The sequence below is a fragment of the Pleurodeles waltl genome, chromosome 1_2 (assembly GCF_031143425.1).
Source record: "Pleurodeles waltl isolate 20211129_DDA chromosome 1_2, aPleWal1.hap1.20221129, whole genome shotgun sequence".
NCBI lineage: Eukaryota > Metazoa > Chordata > Amphibia > Caudata > Salamandridae > Pleurodeles > Pleurodeles waltl.
In genome coordinates this window covers 657,395,568-657,411,039 of record NC_090437.1, presented here as the reverse complement: position 1 = coordinate 657,411,039, position 15,472 = coordinate 657,395,568, and the positions used below count along the sequence as shown (strand labels likewise).

The 15,472-nt window shown below is 40.3% G+C and overlaps 1 protein-coding gene across 1 annotated transcript in view; it reads right to left on the bottom strand.

Moving 5' to 3' along the window:
• Positions 1-15,472, bottom strand: part of TBC1D9 (TBC1 domain family member 9) — a 404,439-nt gene that overhangs the window by 214,499 nt on the left and 174,468 nt on the right. The window contains exons 5-6 of the mRNA XM_069242582.1: positions 14,952-15,213; positions 7,935-8,142 (exon numbers count right to left, since the gene is read on the bottom strand). Coding sequence (XP_069098683.1) covers positions 7,935-8,142; positions 14,952-15,213 — 470 coding nt within the window. The remainder of the gene's footprint in view (positions 1-7,934; positions 8,143-14,951; positions 15,214-15,472) is intronic.

Below are 15,472 nucleotides of genomic sequence, written 5' to 3'. Positions count from 1 at the left end.
ACTGTTCCCCTTGAGGCTGGGGCATAACCTAAGACCACTGGAAAATACTGAAGATCCTGAACCCTAGCTGGGAGATGGAATAAGGTGTTGTAATATAGCTTTAAATGTGTAATGTAGTTCTGTAATTTGCTCAACTGTGGTATCCCAATGCTGCATGCGGAATGCTGGTTACTCAATAACAGTGACATTTCGTAGCAGTTTATTTCTGGCGTTGAAGGAGGGCTGGGGTGAGCAAATCTTTCTTCACGTAGCAGAGTCTCCCTTTTACTGATCACAGTAATGGTGAGGAGTGTTGCTGAGCCACGCCAAACTGATCTTCCTTTTTAAGCTGAGCTACCAGACACAGTTAGAAACCACTGAATCCTTAGGTCTGGGTTATCAACATTTCTTCAATTCAGGCTTTAATTTTGCAATCAAAAGATCAAGTTGGATAAAGTCTTCCTCTCTTTCGTGAAGAACAAGGTGGTGGTGGTGTTTCTTCTGCGCGCCTGACAACTAGAGCATGGTGTCAAGCGTGCAGGGCTCATCAACCAGCCTTTGAACTTCGATATCTAGTGCCTAGTCTGTCTTGTTTTCAGTGTTTATTTTTTGTGGATATCTATGATGTATTGTCAGTGTTTTCCAAACCTTTTGAAATGAGAGCGTATCAGTGTTTATTCAGCAGCCTAAGGCCCAAAATAGATACAAACTGTTTTTCATGTCTTGATAAAGCATGCTGTTTTTAGGGTCGAGCCTGCGTTGCATGCGCTCGCGCATGTGTTTCGCAGCGAGACTCTTTTGTATTTAGAAAAGGGCTCGGAGCCCAGTCAACTTCACGTCAGTGTTTTTTATTGGTTGGTGGGCTTCCCTAATAAAATCTGCTTGCTTTCATTAGTCGAAGGCACGCATATGTCATGCCTTTTCCGGTGGCTAGCCCTCCTCCAGCGCAGTGACCAAGGTCAGAAAACATGCGAGGCTCGCTGTTTTCCATCGGGCTCGTGGACTTTTTTTTTCTCTAATTTACGAGCCCAATCTCGCTTAGCAGAAGTCGAGCGCTTTACATACTTGATTTCACTTTTTCGGGTTATGTACATAAATGCACTTTTGCCCGATAGGTGAAAAGTCGGGTTAGGAGTTTACAACGCGATCAGCTCTAACATGAGCAAACGCGAGACCCGATGCATTGTAAATGCTTGTTTGTAAGGATTGTTATAAAGCACATATTCCATTTAAAGGATAAATAATGCTGGGTATGTACTGTCTTCCTTTAGCAGTGTGTCCAATTGACTTGTTAGACTGTTTTAAGTATAGGAAGCCTGTGTATTGCACTTTCACTCACACTTGCATCTCATTAACCTCTGTCACATTTCATTACCTCTCACACTCACTATTAATGGATTACAAAAGTAGGAGTCCTTTTTCCAAATGTTTACTTTTCTGGGCACACTCGGAAGCCAGTCACCTACTCCCAACTGAATATTATGACATTTTAAGGGTGGTAAACACAGCCAACAACATAGTACCTTGCGAAACCTTTAAAGGTTTGACTTACAGCAGATTAATGTGTAGCCCTGCATTTCTGCACTCTTTACCTGACTGTGTTAAAGTGGTGCTGCTGCTGTGTGGAGAATCATATGGAGAATCATAGCTGCCAAGTGTACCACTTGCAAATACCTCACTTTAAGACAGTGCTGATCTTCTAAAAGATATCACATCTTTTTATAGGACTTAAAATGTTGTTATCATTGAAGCTATGGCTCAAATATCTCAATAGTAAACAGCAGTTTTGTAAAAATGTCAGGATTAGCTGAAGGCATTACACATACCAATGGGACACTCTTCAGCTATAAATGTTGTTGGTATGTGGAAAGTCTTGTTTTCGCCACTATTCCATGTGCATGGTAACATCACTCTTTTCACAGGTACCTGTCACTACATCTTGTATTGTTTAAAGCAGTGGTTTTCAAACTTGTTAAGAATTTTTTCCCAGTGGGGAAAAAAATTAATCATGGGCCCCCCTCAGAATTTCTCATAGCTATTCTATTAAGTTCTCAATATTTAACAATGTCTAGCCTTATTTTACCATTGCAGTTAAGTTCTGGTACCTTTTTACAAATGCAATAAACATTTTTCTGCTTAAAACAAAGCAGAATTATCTGCATAATCCTTCTTTTGCCAAAGCTTGGCACCCGCTACCCCCGAGATCACTTGAGGCCCCCCTACCGCCCCCCCCCCCCCCCAGAACCTTTAATCCATAGGAACAAAACTGGAGGAAACAACAGGAAGGATAAACGTTATTTTAGTGGCATCCATAAACAGCACAATTTGAGCAGAATAATCATACACCAGTCTTTCTTGTTAGTACTTTGCATAAAAAAGGTATGATGTGTTCACCCCCTTAGAAAGAAAGAAAAAATGACTCATTCTTTCTCACTTTTATTTCTTTGAATGGCATTTTAGTTTGTGGTTGTGCAGGTGCTTGTCACTGTTTATCTATTTACACTGATGAGGACTGTTTCATTTTCGGCAAGGTTTTATTATATATTATAGGTTTAAAAAAGAGGATAGCCTACTCAAGCCACATGCAAGCCCACTATAATTCCTTAAGGCACAGAGACGCTCTGGAGCCCATGTTTACACACTGAGCTGGATAAGCTAAGCGTTCTTTGTCTTCATGCAAATCTAGGCAGATATATTGTATGTGGCATGTCACCATCTTAGATTGCTGGTATGTGCATTAAGCATCACAAGTGCAATCATGTTTGGTAATTTGTGAGTTTTAGTCGAAGTTTATTCATGATTTTGCAACTACAACAGAACATACAAGGAGTCTGCTTAGGGAAAAGAAGAACTTTGACTGTAATAAAGCTTGTGAAGACCAATTAAGGAATTTTAATGTGGAAGGTTATCAGGAAAGGTTTTGAAATCCTTTGACTTGAGGAAAGAGTATACTAACAGTAAACACCAGCAAGTATGGTTTAGAACGGAAAATATGGCAAAGAGGCGAGCATGGGGAAAGTACTGTGGGCTTTGCATCAAGGATTTTGAGTCAGTCTGAAAGGCAGTCTTCACTCATTGAAAAAGGGTTACTGACATATTGCTGGGTTATTGAGAAAGTCAAATGTTATTCGTGGGGTGGAAGCTTACACAAATGGCTAATCACAAAGGTCTTGTTTACAACCTGAACAGTAATGTGATCAAACTCTCGGAATAGCTAGGCTATGTTCTAAATTAATGCAGTACAATGTTGAGGTTCAATATATTGCTTGATGGAAGAAAGTTAGAGCTAATTACTTGTTAAAGTAATCACTTCAATAGTAGGATGTCACAAATGATGATAAAACATGTTTGATCGATGTAACTGATGTCAGTCAGTTAGGCGGCATAGAAGAAGAATAGTTGGTTCAATCTATGCAGGATGACAAGGATTTGGCCATTGTATGAAAATGTACATTGAGAGGTAGGCAAGATGTTTCGATTTGGTGAACAAGATTGTTGAGTGAGACCATGAAGGTCATCTTGGCCAAACAGTACCGAAACGCAGGGTGCTTTCAGAGATCTGGTGACCAGGCATGGACTGAAATCACTGAAATGGTAAAAGAATGTGTATTTGGCTCAAGCTGAGACAAGCAGCAAAAGACCAACAGTCCTCTTCCTCTATAACAAACATAGCTATCAGATTGTCCATAGGTAAAATTGGCAGCTGATTCTGTAAGTCCCTTTAATGAATTACATACAGGTATGGCATAGTAATGGCAGATCATTACATTAACTGGTGGGAGGTCAAGTTCATATCAGAGCTTAATACTACGCCTGTGACTATTGTGTCACTACTGTGTCACTAACTAACAAGAAAGAGTGACTGGGTCAGTGAACCCTGTTCACGTTTGCTGGTAAGAGACCGGAAGTGATTGTGCACTTTCTATTTAAAGGGGGTGAAACCGGGAGCAGCACAGCCCATCCCAGAAATGTCTCACCTATACCTTATAAACACCTGAGGTCTTACGGCAAATCAACACAGTACTGGCATGGCAAACCTAAGTAAAGCAGGCAGAGATGTGATTTGTTACTGAACTTCAGAAGTAAATGGGATGATAAATTTAACACTCACCCTTTGCAGTCTAGGAACAGACATAGAGCTAGCGGTCAAGGTTGATAGAAAGAGATATCATAGATACAAGTTTGCAGCTGCGTGTTCATCTCTCCCCTCACATACAATGATATGTATAGTAATTCTATTGCAGGTATGTTGTGCACAGAGATGTATGAATGTTTTTTTCTAATATAATGGTGGATAATGGAGAGAGATGTGCTTAAACAGTTATTGTGAGCCAACAAGGGCGACTCTAGAGAGACTCTAGAGAGAAGCATTCATCTGCTGTGTGTTGATGCTATTAAAAACAGTCTTCAAAAGGGCAACAGCTCTGTCTAATATGCAAGAGTGAGGAATATGCTAAGATGGCGCCCATGAAAGAACAAAGTTGTGATTGATTTTTAGTCCATCATTGCTGTTTATGTATCAGGTGTGTGTATTTCACAAAGAGGTGCACGTAAAGTGATTGTGTGAGCAAGGCCGTCTGTACGGCCAAAACGCGTCACAAAGGAAAATAAAATATTTCCTGGATTACCGTATCCATGCCTGAGTGGGTGTTTTGTACTTTTTTGGACTTACTATTTTAGGCCGGAGTGCTCGTTTGGTCTGGCAACCCACCCCTCTTCGGGAGCAGTGGTCTATAACGAGCTGGACTGTGAGTTGTAACATTTATATATATACATACACACACACACACACACGTATGTATATACTTACTGAATGTACCAAAGGTTACAAGGACGTTATAGTTAGGTTGACGTTGTACTCACAGAAATTTAGCAGTTATAGTTATACTTATGTTGAGAAGCTATAACTCGTGGTCTAAAGTTACTTAATGGCATGAGTTATGTATGGCATTTTTTAAAGTTAAGTAATATCTAATTACTGCACGTTAATACAACCACCGCTCTGAGGCCAACCCCATTCCACATGCAAGCCACGCCGCACACGGCTCTTAGCATGTGCAGCGGGTTTCGGTGTGTGAGTGGTTGTTTCTTTTTTTCAAAATAGGAAATTTAATATTAGCATCTTATTTTTCTTTGCAACCCTTTGGGATATACTAGTATGCATGCTCTTCTGATCCAAAAGCCCTGAGGTAGCGCTGTCGCAAACACATGTTGGCTGTTTGGAACTCCTTGATTTCTTTGTGATCAAGATTGAAATCACTGGACTAGAACAAGAAAACAAATACTATTGTAAGCTACTTACATTGGCTAGACACATTGACCATTTATTTTTCCCACACAATCTTCTCCTCCTACGTAGCATAGCATTTTAGAAAAGTCTCTCTAAAAGGTCCCTTAACATTTTTGGCAAATTCAAGCATTTGAAACATACACTCAACATCGAAGGGATGTATTGTAAGGGCACTGGATGTCATAGCGCCCAAAAATCAAAGTATAAAAATTTAACTGGGTCATACCTTGGGAAGTAAACATGGGCCACAAACACGTCTTTGCTAAGACATGCATTCCTAGCAAGAGGAAAGATTTTCTTTGGTGGGCCAACAGGCAAAAGGCATGCCCCTCAATCTTTAACATAGAAAAGCAGACTTTAAAGTGAAATGAGTCTGAAAGAAACAATATGTGAATATTGACCAAAAATTGCCATATTTGCAAAAGAGGAAAAAGTTACTTCTTGCATCAAAAACCTTTATACTGTAATTTTTTTACATTCATGAGAGGTGGATTCAAATTGAGTTATATTAAATATATTCACCTGGGAATTTTTTTTATCATTTTTCTGCTGCTGCTTATCCAGTGAGGAGCAAAGCAAATGGCTGATGCAACCGCCTTGCTGGTCTTAAATTTTATCACAGTTATTTTGCGGTAACTAGTTTACAAACAGGAAATGCCTCATTTACGGCAAACATTCTATAACAAAAGCATAAAGCGCTATAGACTGCAATAGCATGTTTTCCAAAAACGACACCCAAACTCTCGACCTTACATTAACTTCTCCCTACAAAAATAAATCGACTTGCACCTAATACAACTATCAAGTACTTGCCACCAAATAGTAAATTAGAAGTAAATCTATAAATGGGTACCTGTAACAGTGATTCAAGGCAAGCATATGGTGCAACATTGTTTCCACATTATCATCAAGACAATACATGGTGAGGACTTAATCTGTTCCGCTGGTTCTACTAAATCAGTATTCCCAATCACAAAATCTTTCACAATATCATTTTAGTACGTGGAACAAACCCATTTTAACAGAAGGGGCAAATGGTCCCTTCTTTAATAAGTAAAGATATTTTTTTTCAGTCTCTTCTGCATTATTACCAAATCTTGTAGGCACAAATGCTGGAACTAATAGGCAGTGTGCCAACTATTTACCATGGCCCAATTTATGTAGCAGGGATCATCATCAGCTAGTTAAGTTAATTTAAGTATCTGTGTATAATACTTTCCCTGGAGACAATGGGCTGAAATTTGTAATTTAAACACTAAAGAACTGAGTTAGAGGATGGTAGTTATGGAAAATCTACCCAACACTACAAAATTAAAATTGGTGGGATAGACCACACTACGGAAATAAAACTGGCACATAAAGTGACATAGTCATCTATTTTTGAGTTTGTCAGAAGAAGACTATTCCCCAGGAAGAATCTCTTCTGGCTCCACTATTTGTCACTCCAAGGAGTAGATGTAATTTTGAAAACCTTTATGAACAGATGGTTCACACCCGTATACCTTTAAATAGAACAATGTTCAGCAAGGAAACAGCCACAGCTGTTCTCGTCTGCATCTGCAAGGTGGCAGATAAGCCGGGTGAAGGCTGGATCTATCTTTCTCATAGCCTTCGGTATGGGAAGGTGATGACAGCTCTGTATGACTCTAAGTCTCAATCTCCTGGTACCAAGTTCCTCTTTCGCTCATAAAGCTCTGCTCTCGTTTATATATTCTGTCTGAACATAGTTGACCATTTTCAAACTAAACATTTAGTAGTTATATTTTTCTGACTATTGACTTGTTTACATTCTTGGAACCTTGCTTAGTAAGAAAAAACAGTAAGAGAGAAGCTGAACTATACATTTTCCATTACGTTTTATTCATCATGTACAAACAATCATTGGAATGGCAATTGAAACCGTACAGATAAACATGAATATATTCAAGCAGACTGAAATATCATGTTGCAATGCATAATTACATTCATAAATGTGCAGCTAAATTTAAGACATTAACCTGAACAAATATAATTCAAAAGAGGGCTACCTAGAAGGGAAAATACATAATGTTCATGAAGTATATGCTATGAATACACACACACATTTATATGTTTATGCACAACGATACATACAAAACCTATGCTGTGACACCTTATTTCTTTTTTATTTATTGCAGATGGGTACACAAAATCCCAAAACTAAGCCTGGGTGAAATTCTTAACGCAATCCCTAACTAGTCACGTAATTTCATCTTTGTCACCATGAAGCTTCAAATGACTCCAGTAATTAAAGCCCTCTACTGGCTCCCAATCAGAGTTTAGATTTGCGGATTCCCTTCTCTCTGCTTCATAGTGGATGAGAGCTACCTCTCCTTCCCTTTCAGCCTTAGGTAACTTAAGGTCAGTCTTAACCATTCAGGAATGGTTGCAAAAACACACGAGGGTACATTTATTGCAAATTTTAAAGATCTTGAGAAAGTCATTCCAGCTAGAACCACACCCACTTTGACCTCAGGCTATGCTGAAAGAAGCAGTGAAAATGTGTTAAACAAACTCTACATGTGGCTTAAAGCCTTAAACACCACTGGACTAGGACTTATATTTTAAGTTTGCACTTTCAACAAAAAGGAGGAACAAAAAAATCATATAATTTAAGAAAAAAAATAACTTCTGCTCGGGTACCTACCTCTCGCAAAGGCACAATAAGGCTGCACAGGTTCTCCTCTTTACTGGTGAAACAGATATAGTTTGTGGAAACAAACATCTGTCCTGAAATGTGAGTTTTGCTAAAGGGGGTCCAGAGAGTGCAGTCTGTATGCCCATCCAACTTCTCATCCTTCGGGAGCCGGAACAGAGCCCGGTAACGTTCACTCTTGGCTCTGGCATCAAGGTCTCTAAGAATTATATGCAAAACAGACAATTATATGTTGTGTGTCATTTAAAGCTTACATTTATTTTCTAGACACAAGATAATCCGAATGTCAGTGCTTAATTTGACACAGTGTTTGCCGGTGCAGCCCACAAGCACTCATTTTTGGGGATCTGCACTTATTTTTCCTCCTCAGATATTTACCGCAAACAAAAGAGAAAAAGGGAACACAAATGGGAAAGGAACGGGAAAGAAATGGGACAAGAAAGACAAACGCACACAAAGCAAGAAGGCAGGGACCAGCAACAGTGAGATAAAAAGGGCAGCAGTTTCAGCTTCTGGTTGCCGGAAGTGAATTCAAAGCTACATAACCTCGGTATTCGGCATGTCAATTTTAAATAGCACCACAAAGCAGAGCGTTGGGCACCTACATTCATTCTTTTACAAATTAAACACTGCCGTACGTCAGTGTAATAACAGGCAAATCAAACAAACTGCAGTATTTAATCGTTCTCTCTTGGTGGTGAATGGTAGATCAATTCTTTTTACACCTTGTTTAAAAGCACAACTGTCTGCAAGACCAGAGGCTTACAATATACATACAGGGAGTGCAGAATTATTAGGCAAGTTGTATTTTTGAGGATTAATTTTATTATTGAACAACAACCATGTTCTCAATGAACCCAAAAAACTCATTAATATCAAAGCTGAATATTTTTGGAAGTAGTTTTTAGTTTGTTTTTAGTTTTAGCTATGTTAGGGGGATATCTGTGTGTGCAGGTGACTATTACTGTGCATAATTATTAGGCAACTTAACAACAAAAAAATATATACCCATTTCAATTATTTATTATTACCAGTGAAACCAATATAACATCTCAACATTCACAAATATACATTTCTGACATTCAAAAACAAAACAAAAACAAATCAGTGACCAATATAACCACCTTTCTTTGCAAGGACACTCAAAAGCCTGCCATCCATGGATTCTGTCAGTGTTTTGATCTGTTCACCATCAACATTGCGTGCAGGAGCAACCACAGCCTCCCAGACACTGTTCAGAGAGGTGTACTGTTTTCCCTCCTTGTAAATCTCACATTTGATGATGGACCACAGGTTCTCAATGGGGTTCAGATCAGGTGAACAAGGAGGCCATGTCATTAGATTTCCTTCTTTTATACCCTTTCTTGCCAGCCACGCTGTGGAGTACTTGGACGCGTGTGATGGAGCATTGTCCTGCATGAAAACCATGTTTTTCTTGAAGGATGCAGACTTCTTCCTGTACCACTGCTTGAAGAAGGTGTCTTCCAGGAACTGGCAGTAGGACTGGGGGTTGAGCTTGACTCCATCCTCAACCCGAAAAGGCCCCACAAGCTCATCTTTGATGATACCAGCCCAAACCAGTACTCCACCTCCACCTTGCTGGCGTCTGAGTCGGACTGGAGCTCTCTGCCCTTTACCAATCCAGCCACGGGCCCATCCATCTGGCCCATCAAGACTCACTCTCATTTCATCAGTCCATAAAACCTTAGAAAAATCAGTCTTGAGATATTTCTTGGCCCAGTCTTGACGTTTCAGCTTGTGTGTCTTGTTCAGTGGTGGTCGTCTTTCAGCCTTTCTTACATTGGCCATGTCTCTGAGTATTGCACACCTTGTGCTTTTGGGCACTCCAGTGATGTTGCAGCTCTGAAATATGGCCAAACTGGTGGCAAGTGGCATCGTGGCAGCTGCACGCTTGACTTTTCTCAGTTCATGGGCAGTTATTTTGCGCTTTGGTTTTTCCACACGCTTCTTGCGACCCTGTTGACTATTTTGAATGAAACGCTTGATTGTTCGATGATCACGCTTCAGAAGCTTTGCAATTTTAAGAGTGCTGCATCCCTCTAAAAGATATCTCACTATTTTTGACTTTTCTGAGCCTGTCAAGTCCTTCTTTTGACCCATTTTGCCAAAGGAAAGGAAGTTGCCTAATAATTATGCACACCTGATATAGGGTGTTGATGTCATTAGACCACACCCATTCGCATTACAGAGATGCACATCACCTAATATGCTTAATTGGTAGTAGGCTTTCGAGCCTATACAGCTTGGAGTAAGACAACATGCATAAAGAGGATGATGTGGTCAAAATACTCATTTGCCTAATAATTCTGCACTCCCTGTAGAGTGGCCTTTTGGGTCAGTCTCCTTCAACCACTGTTTTTTTTGGATCAGCTTCATTCAACCACTAATTTGAGAGCGAGCCAATCACATCTTGGATCAGCCCATGGAGTATCTATCCCCACATACTATTGGTTACTTGGTTTATCATTCCGCCGCCTACTAATTGGTTCCACTGTAATCAATTAGGGATCGAATTTATATCTGATTTTTTTTATTTTTATCATATTCAAATACTTAACAGTCAAACTCAATGTAAAAAGTAATTTTTCGTTATTTTCTTTTCTCTGCAAGACACATTAGTTCACATTAGTTCACTTACTTACAGCAAAACATATGAAGCGCTAGGGACACTGATGTGTTGCCTCTCCAATGCATGGGTACTTGCAATCATTTTTCCAGAAACCCCAAAAGAATGGTCTGTGGTGTGACCGAGGGCCATGTTGACGTCAGTAGGGTGGGAGTTGTGGGGATGCAAGGTGAACGCAGGGGAAGCGAAGCATATACATGGTATAGACAGTGAATCATGGCATTATTTTGAGGTCTTCATTCTATAAGACCCTCTAAACTAAGCCCCTAGTCTCTAGAACAGTCAGATTCGACAATAATGTCTTATGCTTTACCTAAGTTGGTATCTCTGCTTGCTATCACTACCTTGGGCGAGTCAAGTGTACAAATGAAGTAGCTTAATTATTGAATTTGAATGAAATGGAGTCTTAGGCCTTACAGCCTTCATTTGCCTTTAGTCACATATGTAAATGTTAGGCGTGCCTAGAAATAGGCTCAGTTAAGGTAATGAGTGCTCCAAAAAATCCTTGGCAAGGTATACATTTCACAAAAACACCCAACCTCCATCACTAGAAAAGGGACGATGGGAAAGCTTTAGCCATGGCCATAGGAGACTTGATGTTTAATCCTGGCTTTAACAAGTTGCCAAATTATGATGGTTACGAACTACATATTTAAAGTCCAGGCAGCTCCCACAGCATACTAGCATTTGTTTGGTGAGAGTTCTTTCCGAGTTTCACCATCAGAACCACTCACATCCAAATTGTTGTGTAATGAGCAAGATGGAAACTATGGAACTAGAGGGCATGTTTTTATATTAGTCTTGGCCGCCCTTTATGATAAATTGTGCACTCTTGAGTAATAACTTCCAAAAACTATTTCTCTGCTCCTTTTTTTAAGCAATAGGATAAACTTAAGCAAACAAAACATTGGTAGTACATACGTGATAATAAAACAGGACTGTAAATCAAAAATCATTTGATTTTACCCCTGGAGAGAGAACACCTAGTCTCATACAAACCTCACTAAAATATGGTGCAGTAAGAATGTAAAAACTCTTATAGACTCCTGCATTGCGGTATTGGAAGGCCTGCTCCATCAAATTGTTTAATGGTAGTCAGATATGATCCTTCTAGGTCTTGTCCCCTTAATTGCCTTTAAGTGATAAAGCTGAGTGAACTGCTGAAGGCTCGAACCCAACTCCGGCCAAGTGCTTGGCTGTGGCTCACCTCAAGTTTATCTCAGACCCTCGAGCCCAAAACAAGTCGACCCTTCATGTAGCGTCTGTGTGCCACCCACACTCTAACCTCAATCACCCAAAATTAAAGACAAAAGATTAACTTTTGATTTAAAACGAAAAAGGCAAAGGTTTTCCATCTAGTGGCTGAAAATCAATGTAAAACCTGAAACCCTGGGATCAATCCTGGCTTCACTACTTGACCGAATTGCGTGACCTGAGCAATTGTTTTATTTCACTTTACTTCCTTTTCCTTCATTATCACATACAAGAACATCTTAAAATATATGAGTTCAGGATGTGTGCTGCACACAACCTTGTCTTGTGTTTGATTTAATAAACTATAATGTTGTTCAGGTAGAACAACAACCCAGGCCACTCCGAGGATGGGCAACAACTGACTTGCCTCTTAATTCACTATTGGCTTTGCTGTCGGGGTTTAGAGAGGGGTGGGGAGTAAGAATATTTTTACCTTCATGTTTGAATAATGGCACTTTAAAAAAAAAAAAAAATCAATGCACTGTTATAATCTGATGTTCTAAGGTGAAATGCTTCTGCGTGTTAATGAAACACGTTTTTACATTCTGAAGAGGCTATCCTATTTGCACATGTTTTTTGCAAGATGTCTTTAAGAATGAATGCAGTAAAACTGCAAAGAACACCTACTTTGCTTTTTTTTTTTTTTACTTCTGTCAGACTGTAAATAACTGTTTATTTAACATCAAGATGTTAGTGCTCAGTAAAGTATAGCAGCCCAGTGCAGCTGTTCACCATCACTGGGGGGACACATGTAAAGGTCAGGAGGGCCGCAAACGGCCCCTGAGCCGCTCTAATGGTTTACAGAACGACCCTTTGGCATCACTAGCAACCACATGCAGCCACCGAGCTGCTGTTAGGCCTCAGTGTGCCCAAAGGCTTCAATGCTCCTGCTGCTGGGGTGCAAATGAAATACAAATTCAGCGTGCCAGGAGCCTTTGACAGTTGCGACTGGGCAAAGTGGCGGGGCGAATAAAATTAAAATAAAACAAATATTTAGTTTTTAAAACTTATCTGAAGCTCACCGCCAAGGCAGACAGGTAGCTTGGGCCTTCTGACTCCAACCCAGCAACATAGTGCCCGGTTGGAGAGAGACCTGTGCGCATGTGTGTTTGGCTGGCCAGAGACGGCCGGCCAAACATACATGCCCACTGAGGAGAGTGCTCTGTGCACTCCCTTCCATGGCTGTCATTCCCCCATGGCCTGCCCCTTTAAAAATAAAATGATAATAAACACAATAATAAAAACAATACTAAACCCTGGCCTTTGACAAAATCTTTGACAATGTCAATAGCATACATGCCAACAGACCCGATTCAGGCAGGAGACTCCCAATTTTTGAAGCCAAAAATGGCTTTATTTTGTCTGTCTCCCACCTGAAATTGCCTCAGCTTCAACAGAAGTGGGTGGAGGAAAAACATTCTCCCAATTGTTTTTTTTTTTTTTTTTTTTTAAACTATCCTTCTACAAAACACCGAGCCTGTAACTGAAAAGGCAAGCTAGATGTCTTAGCTTTGCTGATGCTTGTTGTCTTACAATCTAGCTGGACTCTGATGGCCTTGCCTCAACTTCCCAGTATACAATTTTTTTAACTGCTGCAACTTTGTATAGGCATAGCCGTGCCACCTCTGCCATACTTCCTTAGAAAGTTTTACCTTGGTAAGTGCCCATCATCTTGCTGCACTCTTCCTAAAATGTGGCACATCTTACAATAGTGGTGCACTGCACAGGTAAGCAGGAAAATAAGCCAGATGAGGGTAATGCACTGGGCAGAACTTCCTGCATTTTGAAAAAGGATTATGTGGAAGCATCCTTTGAGGATCTGGACATTTGCCATGAGCCACTGGCTGCCGGGAGTACCCCAGTCTTATGGCATTTGACTGCAGGGCACAGCTGTATGAAGGGCAGTAAGCGCCTTTAATTTGCTAAACAGGAAGTGTGCTTTGCATTGTGCTGGGCACTAAGTGCAGGCTTCTTCAGACTCCTGCAGACAATTAAATTATAGTTTTGGTGTATTTTTGTGTTATTTATAAAACCAATAACAGCTGTTATTTATGAGGGGAATGCCTGAACAACAGACTGAAGGTGATACTCAAATAAGGTCATACGTCACGTAATACACAGATGCTCGCTGTTGATACATTTATTTGTATGCTATTTCCACACATAAACCTACTCCCACACTACAAATGCAGGCACACTCTGCACTGTGGATGAAATCACTAATGAAATAGCATCAGAGCCTGTCTCATCAGTAGCACTAATTATGCCATTACCAAAGACGGCATTAAAGCTCATTGATTAAATGGGTATGGTTTGGTAAATTAAAGCAATGCTTATTAAATCACACATCTTTGTCTTTTTTCGGGTAACCTACAGAATTTCAGCTTGGGAAGACTGGCGTGACCAGAGGCAGAAAGAAGAGCCTGCTTCATTTCCCATTAATTAGATTATCAGTGGCTCACTACAGCAGAATGGCCAATGAAAATGCCTTCTGTGCTCATTTGGATCAGATGTGGTTGTCAGTGGTAGGTTGCTTTCGCAGTGTCAAAATGGTTGGTTAAAGAATGGGATATGCGCATGGTTTGTGCTTCTGCTTTTGGTTAGTGCTACCCCAATACTGGTGACCATGACTATATCCCACATTAAAAGTACAATAAAAGACACACTATATTAAACGAAATTAGCAATTTTAAATTAAAATACAGCAATGGTAGCTTTTGACTTTAAATGCAGGCTTGACTGGATGGACATAAATAGTTTAATTACATATCGCTACGGGATAGCATGGCGACAGTCCCAGACCTGACATGTTACATATTTTAAAACCAACCCCACAATAATGTTGAGTTGTAGCAGCAGTTGAGAATGTATCTGCCCAGTCACACAATCAAGACAAAAGAGCAACACAAATATATCTCAACCATATGTAACGCGTAATCACACAGTACTCCCTGGTTACTTACCGATAAACTTCATGACTCTGAGTACAGGTCTTCCTTGTCTCAGTCCTGGACAAGGCACTGGGCAAGGAAGACGTACAAGGAGGTAATGAACCTTTGCCCACTAGCTGTAAACTGTGAAAAATGAGAAGTTTCTGGTTCGCTCACCGCTTTAGGGCAGACACCTTCTTGGGGGACTTCTTCTTGAGCTTGGGCAAAGACCTGTCCTGCTCAAAGCCCTCATTATCCAGGAGTTGTCGCATGGCAATGTTGGCTAGTTGTTCCATCAGCCTGAACGTCTCCCCAATGTTGAGTAGAACGGAAAAGAAATGTTGGCTGCACCGGGTGCTCACTTTGATGGAGTCAGGGAGGAGGAGAGTAGCATTCTTGTCAAGCTGGGTGATGTCAACCCAACGGATTACAAGCTTGGCTGAAAAAAGCACATACAACAACTAGGTCATACACAGGTTATAAACACATTGTTCTGTTTTAGGCCTGGCTCCCACCAACATGTGTATCAAACATTCTGTAAATGGTCAAGTCCACAACTTCAGCTACAAGTGGGTGCATCTATCAAAGATGCTGCATAATATGAAAAGAATGATTACACTCTCCATGATAGCATGGGAAAAGAGAAGACTAGAGAATTTTGATAGTGCACCACCAGTATTAATATGTCAAAAAAGTCC